The sequence below is a fragment of the Stenella coeruleoalba genome (assembly GCF_951394435.1).
Source record: "Stenella coeruleoalba genome assembly, chromosome: 10".
Classification (NCBI taxonomy): Eukaryota; Metazoa; Chordata; class Mammalia; order Artiodactyla; family Delphinidae; genus Stenella; species Stenella coeruleoalba.
Window position 1 is genome coordinate 3,132,807 of NC_137156.1, and position 25,895 is coordinate 3,158,701.

The following is a 25,895-nucleotide window of genomic DNA, read 5'->3' on the forward strand; positions in this document are numbered from 1 at the left end:
AGAAATACTTAGCAACCCAGGACAGCAACGTGTTAAATGCCAGATGACTATACAAGCAGTATGGGCTCTATCGAGAGTGATTCTGTGACTTTTGAAGATAAACTGAGAGAGCAGGAACCAACTAGACCGTATGGTCAAGGTAGGTATAAGGGAGTTCATTTGAGAGAACAAATTCTCTATGGGGGGAGCCTCTGGCCCTTTGCATATGCCACTCCCCGCAATTTGGAACAGTTGTGTTCTCATTTCTAATTAGGTAGCGACTACTTACCCTTCTTAAATTAATAAGTATGATTAATAATATTAAATGGGTACGAAAAGTGTGTGTAAATGATACAGGCTAGAGAAATAATTTTTAAAAGATTCTGTACATGTTTTAAGTTTGTAGAGATGAGTTTGCTATCTTACACACACACAAATCAGACATGTCCTTCTAGAGTTTTTAATGACAGATATGTGGTTTTGAGCAAAATATCTCTTTTAATGATCTGATGAGGGTAATCCAGAAATTCTTTTAAAAGCTAGAAATGTTGCTAAGAAGGGTCGGTTTATACTTCCTATATAAAGTGAAGTCCACAGACCAGCAGTGTCTGCATCACTTGGGAATGCGCTAGGAACACAGGCTCTCAGGCCCCATTCCAGACCTACAGAGTCAGAATCTGCCTGTTAATGAGGTCCTCGGGTGCTTTGCAGACACATCCAAGTTTGGGAAGCGAAGCATTGTTCCATGCCACGCTACTTCTTCCAAAAGAGCAACATTTATTTAAACACTTAAATATACTTTTCCTATTTTGCTCTTCCTCCCCTTTTTAAAATGTATTCAGAGTGTTGCTTCCTTTGGCTTTTAGGCCATTGCAACATCTAGAACTGTAATGATGATAAAGACGATGACTGTTGTTTACCAAGAGATCAGCGAAAATGGGGACGAAATACCCCGATAGTCCCACAAAATGCACTCTCCACTCAGGGGCGAGGATAGAAAATAAACTCAAATTCACACGATAAGCGGCTCCTTTCTGGTACAGACCAGCTTTTAACTCTATCCAACCAGTTTTGGTTTTAAAACTTCTCCCAGTGGGCAGGAAAAACAACAAAATGACAGAAGAAGAAACCATACTTGGAAATGCAAATTAATCCAGGAAATCTCCACTTTCATTCATTGTAGATGCTGAACAAAAGTCTCTATCTCTTCCAAGTTGCAGGACTGTAAACACGCTATGGGGGTGCCCCGCCCAGGTTTCCTGCGACCGTTTGGCTGCCTCGGCCGGTACGAATTTGCTAACGCCGGGCAAGGCCACAGCGGCCCGCCGGCCCGCCTGGCATCTCTATTTCTGCGGCCATTAAACAGCTCCTCCAGGCCCCAGCATGTGCTATTGCACCCGTGACCTGACGAATCCCCTGCAGAATGAAAGCACAATGACGTGTGGGGGCAATTAGACGGGATGCTGGGCTTCCTGGCAGCCTCTCCCCCGTGTTAATATCCTCAGGGGAGGGGGGAGGGGGGTCCTGAGACATCCGCTAACGCCCCATGACTGTCCCCGAGGCTGGGAACCAAGAGGATAGACGTCAGCAGACCATCCTTCCCAAGGTGAATGTCATGAAAGGCAATGCGGGGTTCCTAAGTGCCTCCAAACACAGGTCTGCACAGCTCTTTAAAGCTGTGAGGCGTTCAGAGTCTCTTTTGCCTGCTGGCATGACAACTTTAAACATTTACATGTCCGGACAACAGGCTTTCATCCTAACTTCGGGGAGGAAGCATCAGAACCGGGAAGATTTAAGTGCACAGTGTGGGCTGAGCTCAGGATAATATTCAGCACCTGCGTGGTGCTCTCCTAACAAATGCCATGACCCTGCCTCCTAGGGGTTCCTGTTCCAAGAAGCACAGGTGACCGCTACAACAATCGAGGCTGTGATCCTGGAAGACCAGAGAGATGAGATGTTTCATAGTGAAAATCGTGGAATCTTAGCCCTCAAAGAGACCCTTAGATGTCCCCTCTTCCTTTTTTGGCCACTGTCTATAAAGTGAGGATTAATCCCGCCCTGTCTCATCATATTGCAGTAAGGACCAAATCAGACAAAATGAGAGACAGTATTTGAAAACCCTTATAGGTCTGGCCTACATGAGTGTAAACCAAAAGAATGTATATGTTTAAAGATCATTATTATTTTAAACTGAGAAAACAGGTTCAAAGGAGTCAGATGGTGACTTGTCCACAGTCACTAGACCATGTGCTGCCCGTCTGCGAGCCCAGCTGGACTAGGTCACCTTCGTGAGAGAAGCTTGTCCTTCCCTTCGGTCTTCAGTGGTCCAGGCACGCATGCCTCCCCTCTCATATAGAAGACCTGCGCTCCGGGCTCTCACTGGAGAATGCAACCTTGAGCTCTCTGCTGGCCAGTCCTCTAGCAAACACTGATTTTTTGAGAAATAACGTTTGTGAGAATTCCCTGAAGGGTATGCAAATTATCCATTCTGCTGCGTACCCTAAACTTTAACTTTGGATGAAATCTGGGCATCACAGCACTGTGTGTTTACATCACAAGTATTCGCCTCCTTGCAGAATGGACTTGACTAAGCTGTACGTACAGAAAGGGGTGCTATCAGACCCAACCCTAGGAAATGTGTCATTACCTTTAACTTAGGGATTTTATTGGTAGCCCAATCTGCTATGTCGCCAGATCCCTCTTTATGAGGACCCACAGGAGAACTTCCCCTGGGGGTACAGGGGAACTGTGACTTTTACTAAACAACCGTTTAATCTTCTGAACAACAGCACTAGCCTGCTAACTGGAAGGTTTCCTCTTTCCTGTTTGCTCTGGCCACTGGGAGACTTGAGCCACGTTTGCTCAGCAAATGGAATATAGTACTCTGTACTAATCTTATCCTTGCTGTCTCTTCTTACCCCTTTTTCCCTCTGACAGTTTCTTCTACCTCTTTGTATTGCCTGTTTTGTAAATCAACTCGTTTTTATAAATCAATTGTATTAACTTCATAAATTTCAGCTGAATTGAATGGAGTCCCTGGCATCATTTGTCCGTGAAGCCGCTACTCAAAGTCTTTACGCCAAGTACTTGTAGCAGCTGGGCTTTGAGGAGGATGCCCAGCTGTGATATTTCTGAGACATATGGGCACCAGGAATGTAAACCAATCATATTTCTAAGTCCACAACGTTGACAGGTCTTCACTTCGGAAGGTGTATTTAGCTCCATGAGGTCTCTTAAACTTATAGACAGATATTGAAGGGTAGATAAGGCACTTGATCTTTGACATTTAGCTCTTGGACTCATCAACAGGCAAAACAGTAAAATCCCAATCAGTCTGACTGTATCATTTGGAATTTGTGACAATTTGGACAAAGAACGGTTGAAGTCGCCTCTTTGTTCTCTGGGTATATTAAACAAATGAAGAGTGTAATTTGTGAGAAGGAGTAGCTGAATATTAAAGAGTTATTTCCCAACAATTTTTATCCTTATGTGTTTATTACAGTGTCATTAGATTACCTTCATAAACAGCACTGTTTTGGCTAGTACTTTAATACGCTGATTACAAACCCTTCCTTTTTTTTTTTTTTTTTGCGGTACGCGGGCCTCTCACTGCTGTGGCCTCTCCCGCTGCGGAGCACAGGCTCCGGACGCGCAGGCTCAGCGGCCATGGCTCACGGGCCCAGCCGCTCCGCGGCATGTGGGATCTTCCCGGACCGGGGCACGAACCCGTGTCCCCTGCATCAGCAGGCGGACTCTCAACCACTGCATCACCAGGGAAGCCCAAACCCTTCCTGTTTTTTCAATTAATATCTGATTACTCTAATTAGAAAGTCTATCCTTGAAGGTGATAAATATGTACTCTTGAAAAATATATTATTCAAATCGTTTGTAACATGTATGATCTTCTTTTTATTCTATTTGCCATCATTTTTACTTGCCCCTCCTTTCTTCCATCTTCTGTTAGATTATTTGATCTTTATTCTCTTTTGATTCATCACTGAGTTAGAAATAATATATTTTATTTCCACTATATTAGTGGTTATGCCTAAAATTTAACACACACGTTTTTTATTTTTTAATTTAATTTTAATTTTATATTGGAGTACAGCTGATTTACAATGTTGTGTTAGTTTCAGGTGTACAGGAAAGTGACTCCGTTATACATAGACATATATCCATGCTTCTTCAGATTCTTTGCCGTATATAACATGTATGATCTTGACAGTCATGCCAATTCTTGAAATGGCCCCAAAATTTAAGCCATATTTACTTGCCTTTTCAGCGACATTTGGAAATGTTCACAACGACTTTGTTGAAGTCACCCCTCTCTTGAATGCTGTAATATTGCAACTTCTTTCTTCCCTCACTCCCTCTCTGATTAAGCCTTTGTCTTAACAAAGGTTTTCTCTTCCCCCTCACTGCCTCTGACTCTGGGCATTTCCCAAGTTCAGCACTCAGGCCACTTCTCCCTTCTCCCTTGCTAGGTTAACTAATCCTCCTTCAAGCGTCAACTATCACTTTTAACAGATGACTCTCTAGTCTGAATATGCGTTTAGTTCCAACCTCTCCACACAGATGACCTACCGGATACTTCCACTGACACATCCAATCCGTCATGTCAGCCATTAATAATTACTGTCAACTTTATTCATTAGCACTATAATAAGGCTCAACAACAACAAAAAAGTCATTTTATTGATTATATACACTGCAGGCTACAACAGGTTCTTTGAAGACAGGTCTCATTTTTAACCCTCTGAACCATCCTATAGGTGGGTTTTCCCACCTTCATTTTACATATTAGGAAACTAGGAATGAGGGGGCACTGAAACTTGCCCTGACTTCAGCGGGGCTTTTTTCAACATTACAATAATAAAATGTGAACTCACGCCTGTCAGGCTAAGCTGCCTTCCAAACCTTATACCTAAAGTTAAATTTTCTTTATTTTCTCCCAAACAAACTTTTGCTCTGTCCCTATTTTTGCCTATGGTACCACAATTCTCCTACTAAATATGGAAGCTTACAACTTTGGGTACCTGTTTTGTCCTCCCTCCTCATTACCCTTCATACTGAATCCATCACCAGGTCCTATAATGTTGCTTCTTCCTAATTTTCCTTTCTTCCTTCCTCTAGTTCACACACTCATTAGAGTCTCCAGAAAACCACTGTCTGCTCTCTCCCTGCCTCTAACTTCTGTGCACGCCCTCCTTCCCGGAATCACCACTGATGAACCTTCCAGAGAGCACCACTTGCCTGTCCTTTAGCTGACCACACGGTCTTCAGGTCGTTAGCCTAACGGTCTAAGCTTCCACGATTCGACCCCAACCTATTTGTCCAATTTTATCAGCCCGGGCAGCCCAGCCGTCTTCGTGCTCCCTGGAAAAGGCATTTTACTTTCCTTCGAAGCATTTGTTCATAGTCTTTCCTTGCTTGAAATAATATTTTCTCCCACCTCTTGCCCTTGAAATGCCCAACTCAAGCTTCTGATTTGGTTCTGTGGTTTTTACCTTCCTCTAAAGTTCAACTACTGTGTTTATTATTCGCATTACCCATTCAGCTCAATTGTATGTTGCCTTTGTTGTAAGGAAAATTCCTGTGTGTGTGTGTGTGTGTGTGTGTGTGTGTGTGTGTGTGTGTGTGTGTGTGTGTCTTGCCTCCTTGGCCGGATTTTAAATTCCTGGAGGGCAAGGATTGATTTCAAACATCTTTTATGTCCCTCAGAGGTTTGGAATGAGTTATCATGTAAATCATCTACAAACAATATAATATTAAAAGGAAGCAAATTACTCTGATAAAGGAAATGAAAAGATCATGGATTTTGCAGTTAAGAATACCTGATTTCCAGTCCAATCAACTGTGTGAATTCACTTTCAAATTCTTTGATAAAATGGAGTTACTTTTGTCTGCCTCATAGCTTATCATGTTTTTCAGTGACATACAGAGCATGAAGGCCAATAAGTGGCATCAGTGTGTACTGAAAAATGAAACTACGATGCTTATTTGATAACTGAAGAGAGTCACCATCTTTGTGAGCTCTACGTGAGCATAAATGACTGGTTTGGACCACCACCGTATCCATAACTGATTGACATGAATAAATGTATAGACTATAAGTTCAGACTATTTAAGTTTGTTGCCTATTTCTATACTTAGAATCATACAATTTTAGAGTTGAAATGATCCTCATCTAAACCAATGATTCCCAAGCACAGCTCTGCAACAAAATAAGGAAAACTTTTTTTTTTTTTGGCTGCATTGGGTCTTAATTGCAGTGCACGGGCTCTCTAGCTGTGTCACGCGTGGCCTGCAGAGCACTTGGGCTCAGTAGTTGCAGAGCGCGGGCTTAGTTGTCCCGTGGCATGTGGGATCTTAATTCCCCAACCAGGAGTCGAACCCAGGCCCCCTGCATTGGGAGTGCAGAGTCTTACCACTGGACCACCGGGGAAGTCCCAAGCTATAGTTCTTAAAAAGATTTTTAAAATAGGTTTCCTACATTTAAAATTTTTCATATTTTCCAACAAAATTTATTTTCATTAAAAATAACATTTTAAACCAAAATCTCTAGAAAATACAGACATAAAACCCTGTAATTCCAGAGAGAATCATATTGATATTTTAGTATAATTCCTGCTAGATATTTTTCTATGTCCATCTTTGCATAGTTGAAATTATATTGCATTGGCTTTATATTTCCTGGTTCTTCATTTTACTCATTTTAATTTTTAAGAAGTAAGTGATACATTCACATAATTTAGAGCTGAGTGAAGAGTCTTCTTTGACCTCTGTCCCTCCATCACCCTGTTCTCCTCCTTAACAAAAATTAATATTTCCAGTTTTTTAAATTTTTGATATTTGCATCCTTGCAGATATATTTTATGCATTGTGTTCAGGTTCTTTTGCTTACTATTAAGACATATGCATTTCCCAATCTTTTTAAAAAATCTTATTTTTAAGGGGCACATAATATTTTATTATGTAAAGGTACCACAATTTATTTAGTCATGCTTACATATTAGACATTAAAATTGTTCTCAGCTTTTTAGTAACTTTGTATATCCTAGTGCTTAAACTAAAAGAATGCATTGCTCTTTTTCTTTTAGAAATTCTAAGACTTTGACAATAACTTTCCTTGAATAGATTGGTTTCATTTTACCTCTATTCCCAGAAGCAAATCTGTTGCTTCTTCTGCTGAAGTTAGTCAACCTGGCGTTGAAACAATCTTTTATCTACAGGAAATGACCTCAGCTGGATACCTTATATCCTCTATACTCAAGAAGGAATACCCCCTGCTACGTGCTCCATGAAAGGTTATTGTAAGGAAGCACTGGCAGAACAAACTTTCCACGTAAGATGAATAAGGTCTGAGGATCTAATGTAAAACATGGTGACTATAGTTGCTAACTCTGTATTGTGTAATTGAAATTTGCTAAATGAGTAGAAACTAAATGGTCTCACAAAGAAGAAGGAGAAGAAGGAGAGACGAGGAAGTAGAAGAAGAAGAAGAAGGGAGAGGGGGAGGGGAGAGGAGAATTAGAAAATACGTGAAGTGATGGATGTGTTCACTAGTTGAAGAAAAATCCTTTCATAATGTGTATGTATCAATATATCGAATCATGTGATACACACTTTAAATATCTTACAATTTTGTCAGTTATAACTCAGTAGAGCTGAAATTTTAAAAAACAGAGAGAATGTGCTGGTAGAGTTGATGGTATTTTAACCTCACCATCATCTCTGAGCCCTATATAGCGGGAGCTCATGGGTTCACAGTGTTGTTGGCTAGTTTCTTTTGGAGCTCTCTCTCTCTCTTTCTCTAAAGCAGAGAGTAGAGATGCATCAAACATACGCAAGGACAAAGACAAAAAACAGCATGGCAATTTAAAGAGAAAAGATGATGATCCAAGTAGTAAACCTACCCAAGAATAAATGTTTATGCTGTGCAGTGTTGGTGGGTTTAGTGCTAAATGCGGATGGCGTTGGTTCTTTACAGATCGGTCAGAAAAAAGCTTCCTTCATTTAGGGAAATATTCATGGAGCTGGCAATGAATAGGGAAAGAAAAAGAAGACTCAGGAAAGTAGGGGACAGCCCACCCATTTCCAGCATAGAGGAAAGCATATGTGAAACTGATCTATTCAGCGTGAAAAATCCAAACCTGAGCTATGGGGAAATTAGCATAAAGGGACCAAGAAGAAGGCTGACAGGAAGGGAAGCATTTGAGACAATTGATATACTAATTATACATCCTAATGCTTCGGATGAATTAAGTCTTCTAAAGAGCTCAACTCTATAACAATAGTTAGACCAGTTTATATTTTGTATATTCTTAATACTGATACACATGAATTACAGACATTAGGCTTATACATGCCTAACACATATGATTTATGAACCTCATATATTGATGAATGGCCAAGTGTTTGTACTCTTTCCTTTTCAACCTAAACTGGGACCTCACCAGAACCAATTAATCTTAATGATTTAAATTTCCAGTTATAAGAGGAATAAGTTCTGGGGCTTTAATATACAGCATGGCAACTGTAGTTAACAATACTGTAATATATACCTTAAAGTTGCTAAGAGTAGATCTTAAATGTTCTAAACACAAAAAAATTGTATTTATGAGAGGCGACGGAGGGGTCAACTAACCTTATAGTGGTAATCACTTTGCAATATGTATGTATCAAATCACCACGTCGTACACCTTAAATCTATACAATATTATATGTCAATTATATCTTTTTAAAAAATATTTGTTTATTTTATTGATTTATTTGGCTGCACCGGGTCTTAGTTGTGGCACGCAGGATCTCCATCGCCACGTCCGGGATCTTTAGTTGCAGCATGCCGGATCTTTTAGTTGCCGCATGTGGGATCTTTAGCTGCAGCGTGTGGGATCTAGTTCCCTGACCAGGGATCAGACCCGGGCCCCCTGCATTGGGAGCATGGAGTGTTAACCACTGGACCACCAGGTAAGTCCCTGTCAATTATATCTTAATAATGCTGTGGGGAAAGCTTGATGATTTAATTAAAAAGAAAATTGCCAACCTGGAATTCTATACTAAGTGACATAGCCTTCCATAAAAAGGTAAAATAGACATTTTCAGACAAACAAAAATGAGAGAATTCATCAGCAGCAGTCTTCAATAAATAAAATATTAATTGTTCTTCAAGCAGAAGGAAAATGATTCCAGACAGAAGATTAGAAATACAGTAAAAAATGAAGGGCAATAAAAAAGGTTAAATATGTTGGGTGAATCTAAATAAATGTTGGCTATATAAATCAATAATTATAATGACTTTTGGCATGTAAGATAGAGAATTAAGATATAAAACAACAATAAGGATTAACATGGAATAAATAGTATTGGGACATGGCTCAGTAGGTCATGGAATAAATGTGTAAAGTTTTCTTAGGTTATTGTGTTGTCCAGGAAAAAACTAAAATTATTAATATTACACTTATTTAAGAGAAAGACATATGTTATAATTTCTAGGGTTACCACTATATAATTTGTAAAAGGACATATGACTTGCAAGGTAAGAAAGAGAAAAAAGATAGAATAATTATTTTTAAAGTTCTCAATCTGAAACAAATCAATGAAAAAAAAACATAGAATAGGCAGGATAAATAGAGAAACTAAATAATATGGTAGAATCAAAACTACACATATTATTAATTACCGTAAATGTAAATGGACTAAATACCCCAATTAAAAGACAAAGATTGTCATACTGAATTTAAAGACAAAATTGCTACTTATAAGAGACATATTTAAAACATAAGGATCGAGAAAGTTTAAAAATACAAAGATGGAGAAAGATTTATCTATCATACAAACATAAATTTTTTAAAAGTTGGTTATAGGTATCTTAATACCAGCCAAAGTAGATGTAAAGTCAAAAGCATGATTAGTATCTTTATAATGACAAAATGCTTCATTTAGCTGGTAGATATAACACTTTAAACTTGTATGTACCTAATAAATAGCTTTGAAACATGTAAAGCATAAACTAACTAGACTAAAAAGACATAAACAAATTCACAATCATATTGGGAAATTTTAACACACCTATCCTGAGAGATGATTTGAATAACATAAATACTAAACTTGAATATATATTTATATATAAACTTTATTATAACATATTAATATATCCAAATTTATTGTTTATAATTAAGATAAAATATAATTTATATATTAGTATATGATTCATATAATAAATCATATAATATAAATTATATATATAAATAACACTGCATATACACAATCTGCAAAATACACAATCTTTTGAAGTACCATATAGAATATTAATAAAATTTGAGCATGTTTGGGACATAAGTCTCAACAAATTTCAAAGGATTGAAATTCTACAGATTATATTCTTTGACTACAATGCCATTAAACCAGAAATCAAATAAAAACAACAAAAAGAGTAGAAAAATTCTATAGTTTGAGATTAAAAACATGCTTCTAATAATTCATATGTCAAAGAAGAAACCACAATGGAAATGGAAATTTATTTTGAACTAGATGATAATGAAAATGTAAAATACCAAGACTTTTGGGATGCAGAGGAATTTATAGGTTTAAATATATACATTTGGAAAGACTAAAAGTCGATGAACAGAGGCATTTAAAGAAATTAGAAAAATAACAACAAATAAAACCCAAAGTGAAAAGGAGATAATAATGTAAGAGCATAATGAAATAGAGTAGACATTTCCAAAACAGAGAATCAACAAAGTCCAAAGTTGGTATTTTCAAAAGACTAATAAATTAATATAGCCCTGGCAAGGCTGATAAAAGGAGAGAAGTCACACAAAATTTGAAACATGAAAAATGGGGCACTACTACAGACCCTACCAATATTAAAATTTTCTGAACAACTTTGTTCCATTAAATTTGAAAATTTCAATAAAATGGATAAATTGACATAGGAAGAAATAGAAAACCTGAATATTCCTTCATTAATCAATTTGAATCTATAGCTTAAAGCCTTTCAACAAGAATGCTCCAGGACCAGATGACTTTACAAGCAAATACATACAGATAATAAAGGAAGAAATAATGGCATTTATACACAAACTAAAAATTGGAAAGGAGAAAGTGTATGCCAGCTCCTCTTATGAGATATGTATAACCTGGATATCAAAACCTGACAAGAACATGTGAAAAGACAATTTCAGGCCAATCTTTCTCATGAACATAGATTCAAAATCCTAAACACATTATTAGCATAACAAATTTAGCAATTTATAAAGAGCACAATGCAACCAAACCAAAATTTTGGTTTATTCCAGAAAGGGAAGATTGATTTAAAATTAAAATAATGAATGTAAGCCAACATATTTACAAAATGAAGGAATGAAATCATATGGTCACTTCAATAGATGACAAAATTCAATATCCATTCACAATTTAATTTTAAAAGTTTAGAAAATTAGTATTAGAAAGGAATTTCCCTAATCTGATTAAAGATTAAAGATGCCTATAAAATTTCTTTAGCAAATAGCATTCTTAATAGTGAACGTTTCCTTTTGTAATTAAAATCAAGAAAAGATGTCCACTATCACCACTTCTACTCAGGGTTGCATTGGAGGTCCTAAAGGCGTTGTCCATCACCTCACGGGCATGCTGAGTATGCTTGACGTCAGCAAAGTATGCACCAAATATTTATTTGGAAATATTCTGATATCTAAAAAATAAGCATTGAAGTTAAGGCAATAGTGTAATAATTCCCTGACTACTTTGCCCCAACCATCTGTTCTTCATAGAGTCAAGCTTTTTGAAAATACAGATCAGATCATTGCTCAAGAAACCCAGGACATTTTCATGACCCACCAGACTTGCCTGTCTCCTAATTCCATTTTATGTCCCTCTTCCTGTTCTCTGCATTCCAGCCCCACTAGCTCCTTTCAGGTTCTCAGAGATGTGCTCCTTCCACATCTAGGGCTTTGCACACATTCTTCCCTCAGCCTGGGACCATCTCCATCATCCTCTTACCTAGTTCATCCTTTAGATTTTAGCTCACTAGCTTAGTTACGACCTAATCAAAAACCGAAGAAGTCCCAGTAACAACAAGCACAACTAGTACCCAGAACTCGCTTTTAATATGATTTTTAAATAAGAGGAGGCAGGGCTACTTGGAGACCTGGCTGGTTCTAGAACTGGGGCAGAACGTATACAAGATGAGCCTGGAGCAGCTAATAATGTCAGAAAGTAAAGAAGTACTCACACACACACATACACATCCGCCCCACCCGCCCCCCACAATGCTCAGGTACAGGAGCCCAAAAGAGCTCCCAGTGGCCAAAGCTGGAACAATCAGAGTAACACAATAAGTAAAGAAGCAAGGATTATAATCCGAAATACAAGATAAATATCTGTGAGTTCATATTAATAGAAATGATTGAATAATTAATAAGTGTGGGAGAAGAGAGAGATCTGTGCAAAATTCCAAACAATTTTTGTAGATACTCTGTCCTCAAAGAGCAGGAGTACAGGTCCTCACACCTTAAGTGTGTTTTGCCCAACACAACTTCCCAAACAGTCTAGAATAGAAAGGGCGGTCTGGGGGTAGTGACTTCAGTGGAGAAGCCTGCCAAGTGCTCCTTCAGCCAGGCCTTCAAGGTTAGCATTAGCAGTGACAGCCATGTGGGTAGTCAGTACCTTTGATGTGATGAGAAAGGCGCTTTACTTCTGCGGTCTTCCTCTCCAAACTAATGGTGAGAAGAACCACAGACAAATCCCATTTGAGGGACATTCTACAAAATCTCCCACCAATACTCTTCAAAACTACCAAGGTCATCAAAAACAAGGAAAATCTGAGAAATTGTCACAGCGGAGAGGAACCTAAGGGAATATAATCACTAAATGTAACGCAGTGTCCTGAATGAGATCCTGGAACAGAAAATGGACATTAGGTAAAAACTAAGGAGATCGAAATGAAGACTAGTTAATAATAATGTATCCGTGTTGGCTCATTAATTGTGACAAGTGTACCATACTAACGTGAGGCATTAATACTAGGGGAAATTCTGAGGGATATATGGGCATCTCTATACTATCTTTGCGATTTTTCTGTAAATCTAAATTCATTATAAAAAGCAACAACTAAACAAGCCCTAAATACTAACAGAATATGGTATCTTCCCCACCTTCCATAAATTATTCCAGTGTCTTCAAGTATTGGCTAGCGTATGGAAATATTCTTAAGCTGGGGAGTGGGTACACAGGCTTTTGTTTTATTATTCTTGATATCATTTAGAATGTCTAATATTTCATTTTTTAAATGCTAAACTATAAAGCAATTGCAGGGAAGTCAAAATGTTGCTTTCTCCCATGATGGCTATTTCGATGTGTTTTTTTTGGATATTGAATTATTTGAAAATAATTTTTCAATGATCCTGCTCTGCTAGTGCCCAAGCATGTCTAGAGTGTCCATGGGGTGATGGACACTGTCTTTGGGGAAGCAGCAGATCAGACTCATGGCCAGGTCACATGTGCTCACAGCTGCCTGCAATTTTCCTTGATTTGACTTATAACTGTGACTTTTTACCTGATAATTTAATGCCTGTCTATTGCAATAGATTATTAGCTGCCTGAGACCAGGGATGATTGTATATACATTAATTAGCAAGGAGCCTGGCACACAATAAGTGGTCAATAAATATTTATTGAATGAACGAATGAATGAAGGACTATAACAATAGTTCAGAGCTCAGACCCTAGAGTTACCCGGACCTGAGTGTAAATTTTAGCGTCCCCACTTACTAGGAGTGGGACAATCATTGTGCCTATTCCAAAAGGTGATTTATGGATAGATGTGATTACTGAGGGTTCTTTGTAAATGTTAGCTATAATTTTTATTAGGTGCTGTTGAATTAAAGAGGCTAATATTTGTAAAGTGCTTATAACAGTTCCTGGCACAGGGCAAGTACTTTTTATTTGTTTATTCATTTTTTAAATGTTGCTGTTTACCAAATTAAACTGCATTCCCTTTGCACAGTCAGTTACAGATATTCTTTGGAAAAGCTTTTACATTCTTCGGAAAGAAAAGGTCTAAAATATATACTATAAATCCTCTTTGGTTCAAAATAGATTAATCTAGAATATGTGATAATTCAGAAAGGAGCCCGGTCTAAACACGTTTGTAGCATTTATGGAGAAATAGTTTGTACTGCAAAAAAAAGGATCATTAAGCCATTTAAGAAAATGGTTTCAGAGCACTTTGGCAATACCATTCATATATAATTAGCAATCCAACTTTGCAGGGGTTTGTTACCCATCTCCCAATCAGTGGTTTTCAAATTTTTTGGTCTTGATCAAAATGTAAGAAATGTCTTTTACATTACGACCTAGTGTATAATAATATGCATGTGTATGTATGTGTGTGTGTATATATATGCATGTGTGTGTATGTATATACATATATATATATTAAAAAATATGTGTGTATTTAATGGAAGCAGTAGTTCCATGCTAGTGGAGTGATGGAGGCACTCTGATTTTTTTCCCAAGTTCATTCCATTCTATCCATTCCACCCTGTCTCACTTAAAAAATGCTAATCAAGAGCTACTAAAATAATGTAAAGATCCACTACTGGTTTGAAATCTGTAACTCAATTAAAAAAATAAACCACCACCACAAAGAAACAAAACTCTTCTAAACCTGTGCTTCTCAAACTTCAGTGTGCATCAGAATCACCTGGTGAACTTGTTAAACAGACTGTTGGGCGCTAGTAGGTGGGTGGGGGTAGAGAATTTGTGCTCCTAATAAGTTTCAAGGTGAAGCTGTTGCTACTGGTCTGGGGGCCACAACTTGAGAACCTCTGCACTGAGCAATACTAGCGATTGAAAACAATCAAGCCCCAGTACCTGTTTCCATATGCTGGTGTGGTTCAAGCTTTATTTTCAGATTCATTTATTCTTTGCTTTAGGTTTTAACCTCCACCTGCTGTGCTCCTGGGCATATTCTGGGTTCCATTGATTTCTGTGCACCTGGTGCTACCAGCCAGAATGTCTGCTCTCATCTCCTGCCCACTTGCTCTGATTGATAATCTCTTTCTCTCTAGAAAAGTCCAGAAGGTAATGAGGTTACTGGGATGGTCTCACTCGAGTGACACACATAATGACCCATTACAGTAATTCAAGGGACATTTACATCTGATGTTTTTTTCAGGAATCCACAATGAAGTAGTTACTGCCCTGGTATAAAGTCAACCGACTGTCATGGCAGTGTCTCAAGGCTATTTACTCTTTATGAATTTTGGTTATTTTTCTCCTTCCAGAAGGTGGAACAATGTATAAAGTTACAAATGAAAAATTTCATTAGTCTTGATTGTTTCTGTCAAAGGAAGGTACAACAGAGACATATTACAAGGATTCTTTGGGTAGAATCACCGTCAGCTAAAGAGAAAAAGGAGTTGCAGTTAAACACTAAATCTAGTTGAGAAAGAAAATTATCCTTAATTGTAAATTGATGAGGTTTTGCCAGTGGTGGAACCTCCCTCAGCCTAAGAGGAAATTGGTGAACTCGAATGTGAAGAAGTCTCAGAACTGCTATCACTCGGGCAAAGAGGTTAAATCGTCATAGTGTTTGGCCAGGAAACAGCAGTGTGGCAGCTGGATTAGGTACTTGCTTCCACACAAAAGAGAGAATAATACCTGGGACCAAGATGGATGCAGGCAGGGAGAGGTTGCGGTTGAAATGGGGAAATTGACGATTTGGCCAGGGAAGGAAGCAGCAGCTGAAATGAATCAGAGGTTGTTGGTTGTCTTGAAAAGAAGGGGGTATTGGTATCCAATTCAAGCTTTCAGGGAAGGAAGAACTGTTTGGCTCCTAATTTGGAGAAGGGCCTAGCACCCGAATTCACCTTACGACTGGCTTTCTGTGCTTCTCTCTTTTGCTTTGTCACGCCTGAAGTTTTCTTCCTTTCTTTTGAGTAAGTGATTAAGATAGCAATTTCCCCAAGATTTATGAAGTGACCGCTCTATAACAAGAATGGTATTTAACTTTTCTTTGGCCTCAAGTGTGCACAAAGAAACAAACGGGTTACTTCTTGATAAAAACTGCAGTTAAATTTTAGGTTTTGGTGGAGGTAGCCAAGACAGATTACGCTTTGGGGCGCAGAACTGCTGGAGGGGATTGTTATCGGCCCTTTTCCACAGTCACCCAACCTTAAAATGCCTTTGACTCTGCGAGCAGGAGTTGCTAGATTTTCCGTTTCTTTTGTCTTTCCAGTCCCATCCCCCATCTCCTTTCAGGAGCCTTGGGATTCAAATGTAGATGAAATGCAGATTCTTGGGAACATTGAAGAAGTGATTGGTTGGGCTGTTGAGTGGGGAAAGGAAAGAACCTTTAATTTAAGATATTAGTCATTGTTCTGCCGAGACGTGGAATGGCTCTAACTCCTGATCTGAAGAGTCTTATCTTGAGTGGTACCGATTGTCGAATACCAATCGTTCAAATACATTTGGAAAAGGAGTAAACTGGTGCACGTTGGTCTCCGCCACTAACTCAGATCAGGTAAGAACCAAAGCTTAGAACGAGTATATGTGTATTTTAATCGCATGTGTCCATCATCTTGCTTCTCAACCATTTCTATAATCTTTAAGATTTGTATATTTTACTAGTACAAACTGTTGTGCTGAAAGATGTCTTCCTTGATGTGTTTAGGGGATGTGATTGCACTTTTATTCTCAAAGTACTTTCACAGCACCCACACACGTGGTCATGGTAACTACTGCAAAACTTCACTATTTCATAAAAAGTGGTATAAATTCAAAGCCATTAAACAATCTTGGACATAATTTGCTTCTGAGCACTGATAAAACGTTGTTTATATTTAAAAAGTGAGGGAAGAGAGTGGAATTTGCTTAAGAGTAAGACAAATCGAACTAACGAGGTGAAGTATATACATAAGCAAAACAGCATTAAATAAACCAGTGGGTGTTTTAGGTGCAGAGGGGGGATGAGAGGAACACAGCGGACAGCTGACCTCAAGTTCTCAGTCACTAGTTGAGTACCTTAGTACAGGTCTCCTCTGCCTTGTTCTTAATTAAGATGGAAACCGACTAATCACTGGAGGAGAAGGTAGACCTGTGCTTGGGAGAATGGCTTGCCCCTGCTTTGTTACGCAGCTGACTTCTACCCCGCCGTTCCTCCTGATGGTGACAGCTAATCACAGCAGCATGGATAACCCAGGTCATCAGGATTAAAGGTCCGTGTACATTGACTTTTTGGAGTTACCTTTTTTTATGCTGTAATACCCCCTCCCTTTTTTTCCACAATGAGGGAAGTCTCCTTAGGTTAGGATTGTATATATAGCCAATGTACTAGCTCAGTGTCTGAGTAGAGCTGTGGTTGTCTTTACATCCTCCTGTTTTCCTCCCCTCCCCTTGGTAACAGTGGGGACTTTATATTTACATCCGTCTAGGGTTGTATATAGGTTTCTAGGTGAGATGTGTCTGTTCGTTTTATACTGAGGATCCCTTTTTTCTTACTCATGTTGTATTGTGCTTGTGTGACTTTGAACCACCTCTTGCAAGCCTGTGAGCACTTGCAGTACTGAGCAGTCATTGCTTTGAGACTTGTAGGTTATACAAACTTCTCGTCCTTGCCTTCAAGGAGCTTACAACTTAGGCTGATGAATTTGTGTGCCAGAGAGACGAGAAGCAGATGCAGCAAATAATGTGTTAAGAAGCGCTAATGTTTGGAGGAGGGCATAGAGAACTGGCTGGGCCATCAGAGAGGGCGCCTGGACGGGTTGAGGAGGTGAGGACTTTATTTTGTGATTCTCTTGTCGAAGCATCTGGGAATCGGAGGTATATCATGCGTCAGGGGCTTTGCTGTGGACACCGGAATTCCAACTCACTGAATGAAACCTTATTTTGTAGGTAGAGAGTGGTGTGGCGGGCTGGAGAGTCGAATTGGAAGACGAGATCTGGGGAAGGTCATCGCGTAGAAATGGGAGGGAAGAGTGTAGAGAACTGAGTATACCGAGGAAAGCTCCGCAGTGGAGCGCGCCTCAGTGGCTGGGGAGGGAGTGACTAATTTTGCCCTGGAAGTCAGGAGGCTTTGCTTTGGAGGTGACGTCGGAGCAGGAGTTTAGAGTAGAAAGGGGGCATTCCAGGCAGAGGGAATCGCAGGCAGAAGCGCCGGCGTGAAGACAATGGTGATTCGACTTGAAGTGACTTAAGGGCAAGCGTTGCGCTTGTTCGTGGGCCTGGAGAGGGCAGGAAGCTCAGCGGGGTGGGTGAAAAGCCTCGTGGTTACTAAACTGTGCGTACGGGGCACCATCGAATTGGGTTTTCGGAAGAAAACTGGTGGCAGGAGCCTGGTTTCTAGGGGCTCGGTTTCGAATTGGAGCCAGAGGGAGCACCAGGAACGGGGTGGCAGCGGAGGATGCTCCGGGAGACATGAGGGTTTGGCGGGGGCTTCCAGGCCTAGGGCTGGGGGACAACGTGAGACAGGGTCTCTGCAGTGCCCCGCAGAGAAGGTCCGCTCTGTGCGCAGGAAGGTTCGGAGTTGCCGGCTGTTTGGGGCGGTCGGGCCAGGCAGCCCCTTCCTCATTCCGCACGGATGGGTAAACGTCCAGTGTCCTGGCAGGTGTGCCCCGCGAGCTAGCCATGCGGGCCGGCCCCATATTGCCCCTCTGCCCTGCCAGGCGAAGGAAGGGCCTGACCATCGCTGTGGCCCCGGGAGGGCCGGTCGCCTGCTTGTCCACGCCGTTCCTCCCCAAGGAGAACCACCACTGACAGCTTCGTTGCATTGGAACCCAGACCTCCCTGGAGCCCGGATTCCGGCCCCTCCTCCCAGCTGCTCTTCGGAGGAGGCGGACGCTCCGAGAGGAACAGGGAGGCCCAGCGCGGGGGAAACTGCGGGCCGAGCGAAGGCGGCCGCGCCCTCGCGCCGCCCTCGACTGCGCCGGGCTCCCGCCCCGGCTCCCACCCCCGGCCTGCCGCCGAGCTCGCGTGCCGAGCGCGCCGGGCCCCACGCGGGCGCGCGCTCCGGCTCCGGGTCTTGGCGCCGGCCGCGGGGGAGGCGGGCACGTGGTGCGGCGGGGGCTCCACCTGGCCACGCCGCCGGCCCTCCGCTGGCTGGCCGGGCCCGGACAGGCGACGCGGCGGGCGCGCGGGGGCGGGGGCTCCGCGCGCTCCGCAGGGAGGCTGCGCATCGCTGCCGTCGGGGCGGCGGGCTGCGGACGCGGGCCGGCGCGGCCCCCGCAGCCCACTGCCCAACGTCGGGCCTGCCGGTGGCTGCCCCTGTGCGCGTCGCCGTCCTCCGCCCTCCCGCCCCGGGCCCGGTCCCCACGTCGAGGCGGGCGCGCGGGCAGCGGCGCGGCGCGGCCGTAAGTCCGGAGGACACTGGGGCGAGCCGGGCCCCGCCCACAGCCCCGGCCCCGCCTCCCGCGGCCCCGCCCACAGCCCAGGCTCCTCCCCTTCCTGCCGGCCGGCTCCCCGCGGCCGCCCGCCGCGCCCGGAGCGCGGCCCACCGCTCCCCTCGGCTGTCCCGCCCGCCGGCCGCCCCGCCCCCCCGCGCGGGCGGCACGAAAACCCGGAGCGCGGGAGCGCGGCTCGGCCGGGCCGGGCGGCCGCACTGGGCATGCTCAGTAGCCGGGGCAGGTTTTTCGGTCGCAAGTAGGAAGCTTTTTGCACTACACCGGAGAGGGGGAGCCGCGGAGCCAGCGCGCCGCCGTGCACCGCCGCCGCGCCCGCCCCAGCCCGGCCCGGCCCCGCGGCGGCGCGATGAGCCTGAGCCCGAGCCGGCCCGCCGGGGAGTGAGCGCGGCGCGGAGGGCGCGTTGCGCAGCTGCTCCTGCGCACAACCCGGCCGGCGGCCCGCACCGGCAGGAGTGAGCGCCGGTCCGCGCCCGACCGGCGCCGGAGCCGAGCGGAGCAGGAAGCGCAGGCCACGCAGGGACCCAACTGAAACAAAGTGTCGGCCGCCGGCTGCGCGGCGTCTCGCCGGCCCTGCCCCGCGCCCCCCGCTCCACCGCCCACCATGGCCTCCGAGGAGCTGTACGAGGTACCTCCCCTCCCCCCGGCCCGCCGCCCCGCCGCCCCGCCCGGCCCCCGCCCGACGGCCGGCCCGCCGCCCCCTCCCCCCCGGCCGCAGTTTACTGGACGGAAGCGCGTGCGCCCCGGCCCGGCGGCGGCGCCCGAGTTGCGGGGCCGGGGGTCCCGGCCGCGGGGCAGGAGCGCTGACGCGAGCGACTTGCTCGGACGGAGCCAAAGTGCCCGCGGCGAGGCGGTGGGTGCGGAGCCCGCGGCGCCGCCGGGCGGGGTCCGTGGGCGGCGCGGGGGCGCTTTCCTGGCCGTTCGGCGGAGCGCTCTGGGGAGGGTTTGCCTCCGGTTTTGGGGGGGGCGAGAGGAAGGGTGCAACTGTCTCCCGACTCTGCTGCTGGTCTGAGCGATGCACAACATCGCACCGAGAAGGCTACGCGTTGACCACATGCTTTAATTAGGTTAGCATTGTGGCCGGAGCCAGGAAATTTAAATTTAACGCTGATACACCGTCATTCATTTGCGCCGCAGCGGTGCGAGTGAGAAAGGGCACCCTCGGAACTCTGAGTTGTGGGCGATCGGTCCGCCAGCTTCGACTTCAAGTGGTGCGAATATCAGTTTGGGTTTTGAGGCACATTTTGTGCGCCTCGATGGAACTTCTTGACGTGTTGCGAAGTCGACTTCCTGGGAGTAGAGAAGCTTGGAAGGCTCTCTGTTCTTTTGGACAAATGGTTCTTCTGTTGCGCATAAGTATTTGTAAATAGGTCTTCGTAAGAGACTAAAACTTCTGCATACTCTTGATTTACCTTTTGGATGCGTTTAGGGACCTGGGTGTTTAGGTCTTAAGGAAGCGTCTGTAAAGAGTAGAGCCCCTTGGCCCCTGTGAACCCTTAATAAGGACCAGGTGAGCCTTCTGAGGGGTCTTCTCTTGTGGATATGTTATCGCCGTTGGCACAGAATGGAGCTCTGTTGCCAACAGTCATAGCCTTCTAGCAACTTCTTGTTGCTTTTTTATAAAGCAAGTATCTGTTGTTTTAAAAGCAAGTGTTCGCAAAAGTTCTCAGGAGGAGGCCGCCTTCTGGAGAATCAGTGGTAAGGTTGTTGGCCTGCCCTTACATTGTACGTGGTCAGTGTACCTTAGCTGGCCCTGAGAATGTTCCATTCTGTTCAACCATTTCACACATTAGCTGTGCCCTACTGTATTCAAGATACTATCTTGGGTCATTTGGGTGCTAAAGGGAAAAAAAACACCCCCTGTTCTCAAGAAGCTTCCCGTCTAGGAAGGAAAGTGTTGTGTTTGGGAAAGGCCCAGAAGTAGAGGCTAAGGCACGCAGTTGGGAAAGTACATAGTGTGAGAGCATGAGGGATTTTGGTTTCTACATTAGACTACTTTTTGAGAGTTGAGGCTTGAGTATTCACTCGTCATTCATTTTTGTGATTATAAATACATAATAAGTCAACTTGTTCCATTAGTGTATGGGTGAGGGTAGCACCTTATACATAGGTTGTATCTCATGTGTAAAAAATTCTGAAGACAACACTTTTACCACCAGTGCATTATGAACTAAATTTAGTTCTTTCTCTGCTTACTGTATATCTTCAGGTTTTCCCTTCTCCCGGCAGCATCCATTTATAAGTCACATTTTGTACAGAGTTTGTGTTCATTCAGTGTGTTATTGAATGCCTACCCTATGGAGGTTCTGTCGGGAGCTAGGGAGGGATGAGGGACGGGAATGGTGCATGCCCTCAAAGAGCATCTGTTGGAGGAACTAAGTACCTTGCAGAAAAATGACACACCTGCACAATTGAACTCTTGATTCTGAGTTTTAGTTTTGGAAAAAAGTGTTAGTAGAGTTGAGGTGACAGTAAATAGTGTGGTCAGTATATTTCAAGGTGAATTTTCTCACTTATCCTTTACTTGTAGGCAACACTGTGACTATATATGAGGATTGAAAGTTGATATTTGAAAGTTCTGCATAGCGATTGAGAGCCTGGATTTGGAGTCAGGAAACCTAGGTATTGAAATCCAACCCTGCCACCTTGAGCAAATTAACGTTGAAAGCTCAGTGTCCTCACCTGTAAAATTGGGATCAAAGCTAACCTCATAGAGCTGTGAAGTTTAAATGAAAAAAACATGTAAAGCATACCTGTGGTTCCCAGAGAGAACGCTTAGAAAGTGGTGGTTATTATTGTGTTCTACCTGATCTAACATGCCTCCTGGAGGCCTGGTTTTGCTTCTAAAGGTACAGAATTGTACTGTTGTAATCAAGGCGGTATTACTTGTGAGGCAGAAATGATAGTAGTTGTCAGTAAGCACTGACTGGCAGCCTGTCTGGGGGGCGGGAACACTAAGGTAGGTTAGTAGCCAGGTCCTGGGGCATGAGTTGCCTGGTTTCGTCCAGTTCTGCCTAAATCGAAGGAGAAGTTTCATGTTTGGCCTCCAACTCCACAATTCCAGAGGGATATACTGGCAGAGGAGGAGGTTCAAAGTTTTGCTTTTGAAGTAACTTGGCATGGTAAGAGCACGGGTCTGCCTCAGCCCCGTGAACTTGGGCGAGTTACCTGACTGCGAAGCCTTTGTTTTCTCACCTAAAAAGAAATGAGATCTCCAACGCTTAGCATGGTTCCTGGTATGTGGTGATAGTAAATGTTTAAGTGCTTATTGTAACTGTGCCTTGTGAATAAAAAAATAAGGGAACAGAGCCTAGAGAAGATGGGCTGGAGCGTCACCCTCCCAAATTGGAAGAACTACTGTTCGTTGAAGGACAGGATTGGTTTACCCCCTGCATCTCCAGCAGCTGGGGTCAGGGAAGACAGGTTTTTTAAATTTACCCATGCGATGAACTTTCTAGTCTTCGCAAAAAGACACGCATCCTTTACATCAGGGGTCCACGAACTTTACGTAAGGGACCAAATAGTTATTAATACTTGAGACCTCCCAGGCCAGGCAGTCTGTTAGCACTGCTGAGCTTTGCTTTTGTCGCCCAGAAGCAGCCATCGGCCATGCCCTAGAGAAGCGAGCGCCATGCTCCAGTAGAACTGTTTATGGACGGTGAAATTCAAATTCCATGTCATTTTTACATGTGATAAAATAGTCTTCCTCTTTTAAAAAAAATCACTTAAAAATGTGAAAAACGTCTTAGCCCATGGATTCCACAAAAGCAGGCAGTGGGCTGGATTTGTCCTCCAGGTCTTCGTTTGCTAGTCTCTGCTTTAGATGACCAGCTGTTCTGGACCTGAGTTTTCTCCTGGGGTTTTGGGCGCATGGCGGTGGGACGTGCAGTAGTTAAAGGCCTTCTAGCTCCAATCCTAGCTCTAGACTTAGAGCCAGACGTTGTGGATTGCACTCTTCCCCTTCTATGTTGGGAAGGGAAGAGCTGTAAGTCTTAAGTAACTGTCTCTTCTGAACTCCCTCATCTGTACAATGGGAATGATAATCACTGCTTCAAAGAATTGTGAAGCCTGAATGACATTAGCATGTCAAAGCAGTTTAGAGTTGATAAAACGCTATAGCCAGGTGTTAAGTGGTTACGTTTACCCTATGAAACATCTTTATTTTCCATTCTTAAAGGAAAAGAAAAAACCACACCGCGCTCAAACCCTGAAACCAAACCTTTTTTCCTTTGATTATATTGATTATATCACCGAAGGAGAGAAAAGATCAAAAGGATCTTAATTTATCTAGTGGCCAAATAACCACCAGAAGAGTGAGTCCATGTGCTTTGAGAAAGGAATCTAATAATAATGAAAGCAGCGTTCTTGTTTATCTTAATCATTCCTTTTTCTCAGCGGGGGTGGGTTTTTTTCCCCCCTGAGAACTACTGTAGTCGCTTAATTTAAAATTCAGGAAGATCCCAGTGCTCTCGTCTTGGCCTTCTGAGAAAATATTTATCCAACACATGCATGTTTCAGGCAATCAAAAATGGAAGTGAGCTTTTAAGAATGAAATGATACCTGGCTCATAAAACGTGTCTTCAAGTTGATTGGTTTGGAAGGATAATCAGGATTTGGGGGAAAGTTAAGTCTTTTGAATCTTTCTCCTTTACTTTGGGACGAGATTGCACCTCTCCCGCGCACCGCAGGAATTTTAGTTGTAAGTCAGATCCGCACATGTGGTCCAGATGCTGGTCACGAAGATGAGGAGACCCCGTGACTGTTGGGTCAAGACGGACCAGCATCTGCCGTGTGTGGTTAGCTGGCTCTTGAGGTTGAGATCCCCCCAAATAAGAAAGCAGAAAGCGTTATTTGACTGCTGGGATTGATTGTGTGGTAATAGTCACGTGTGTGTGTGTGTGTGTTGAACAGTAACACACTCTCTTAAATGTGAATTGTGGAGAATACTCCTGCCTGAGCAGGAGTGTGGAGACATCTCCTGTGCTTTTCCTTTGAATTTGCTTCCAGGTCCTGTGTACTCGAATAAGTTTTTCTCTTCTTGCTGTGATACCTAAGAATCATTTAATCTTTTTCTCGTGCTCTATAATGATTTTAACTATTGAATGTATTTTCATGGTGTATTGGAAATACTTCATTCAGGTCTGAGTATTTGAGCTGCACAGAGCCGGTCTAAGTCGAGTTTCTGCGAATAAGGAGTCATCGTTTGTATATTGTGTGTATCTATAGGCACGTAGCATCATTGCGGGTTCTGTTAAGATAGAATACATGCAGATTCTGGGGCCCAGACCACGAGCTTGTAGTTTTCAGTGTTTGGTTGGAGACAGGGATCTCCGCTTCAGAAAGCTTCTTTCTGGAATGTGGGTGGAGTTAGGAGGCTCTGGACTGCACTGGTCTGTTTGCGACAACACTGAGGGGGTCGGGATGTGCCTTTGAAGAAGTTGAGCTCCAGGTGGACCAGACAAGTCCTTTGCGGCCCGTTGACCGTTGCCGGTGTTTAACTGAGTCATTCCAGGAAGGGAGCATTAAAAGCACCCGGTAGTTAGGTATCAGGGCTGTTTCTGGAATGTCTGTTTGCTGTCTTCATCGTATGGCGTATTTGTCCACCAGATTGTAAGATTGGCGCGTACAGTTTTTAAAACTAGGACCTTTTTTCTACAGTTCACATTTTCAATAGTTGCATAATTGTTGAATTATTCAATACATTTTAATGAAAGAGTGAATTAAATGAATGACTTACTTCCGGTTTCCCCTCCCCCAAACATGACGCCCAACACTTAGTCCTTGATCCACATATGTGGTTTTAATGCGAGGATGGGGGAACTTCCAACTGTACTGTTTCCCACACCAACTTAATTCTCTCCAGCTTTTTAAGCTGGTCAAGGCCTGGGAGGCCCGTGTTCTCTGGGGAGTCTGGGAAAAGTCTTTTGCTTTGGTGTGAAAATTTGTTCAAGTAATAAGAGTGTTTTTTTGGGGGGGAGAGGACCAGCAGCTTTCCTCTGTTTCTCAGGGGGAATCTATGACCCCCCCCCAAAGTATTAAACTTGTTCTTGAGACCTTTGAGCTAAGACTTGGGTTTCACCACCCTTCATTGATGACTTTGACATTGTTTTTGCCGAACTCAGTTCTGCTTCAGCCAGAGCCTACGGTGAAACTGTGTTCAGACCTCGCCGATCGGGTTTGGAAGATGCTAATTGTAGTCTTTTAAGTGGCTGCTCTTGAGATTTTACATACATAAAGCCTGAAGTTAATACTTTAGCTCCGCTTCTGACAGTGCAAGGACTTGAGATACTTTGAACCTGACCCAGCCCTGAATTTACATGCTGTTATTTTCCGGTGTTAATCATCATCCGTGCAAAACCCTCGCGAAGTAGAGCGTTGTTGTTGCATACGGACAGTGTTTCTTCAGCTTTGCCTGTGTCTTTACCAGTTTCTTTGATCATCAGTCTTCTATCTCAGAACTTCCTTCTGGGATTCTTTTTTTTTTTCCTTAAGTATATCCTTTAGAGATTTCTT

The 25,895-nt window shown here is 43.1% G+C and overlaps 1 protein-coding gene across 4 annotated transcripts in view; it reads left to right on the forward strand.

Annotated features, from left to right (window-relative positions):
- The first annotated feature begins 19,539 nt into the window (after positions 1-19,539).
- The window catches only part of CDYL (chromodomain Y like), a 153,058-nt gene continuing 146,702 nt past the window's right edge, over positions 19,540-25,895 (forward strand). For all 4 annotated transcript variants that reach the window (XM_079933226.1, XM_079933227.1, XM_079933224.1 and 1 more), the window contains exon 1: positions 19,540-20,010. In XM_079933226.1, coding sequence (XP_079789352.1) covers positions 19,987-20,010 — 24 coding nt within the window. In that variant the 5' untranslated portion in view covers positions 19,540-19,986. The remainder of the gene's footprint in view (positions 20,011-25,895) is intronic.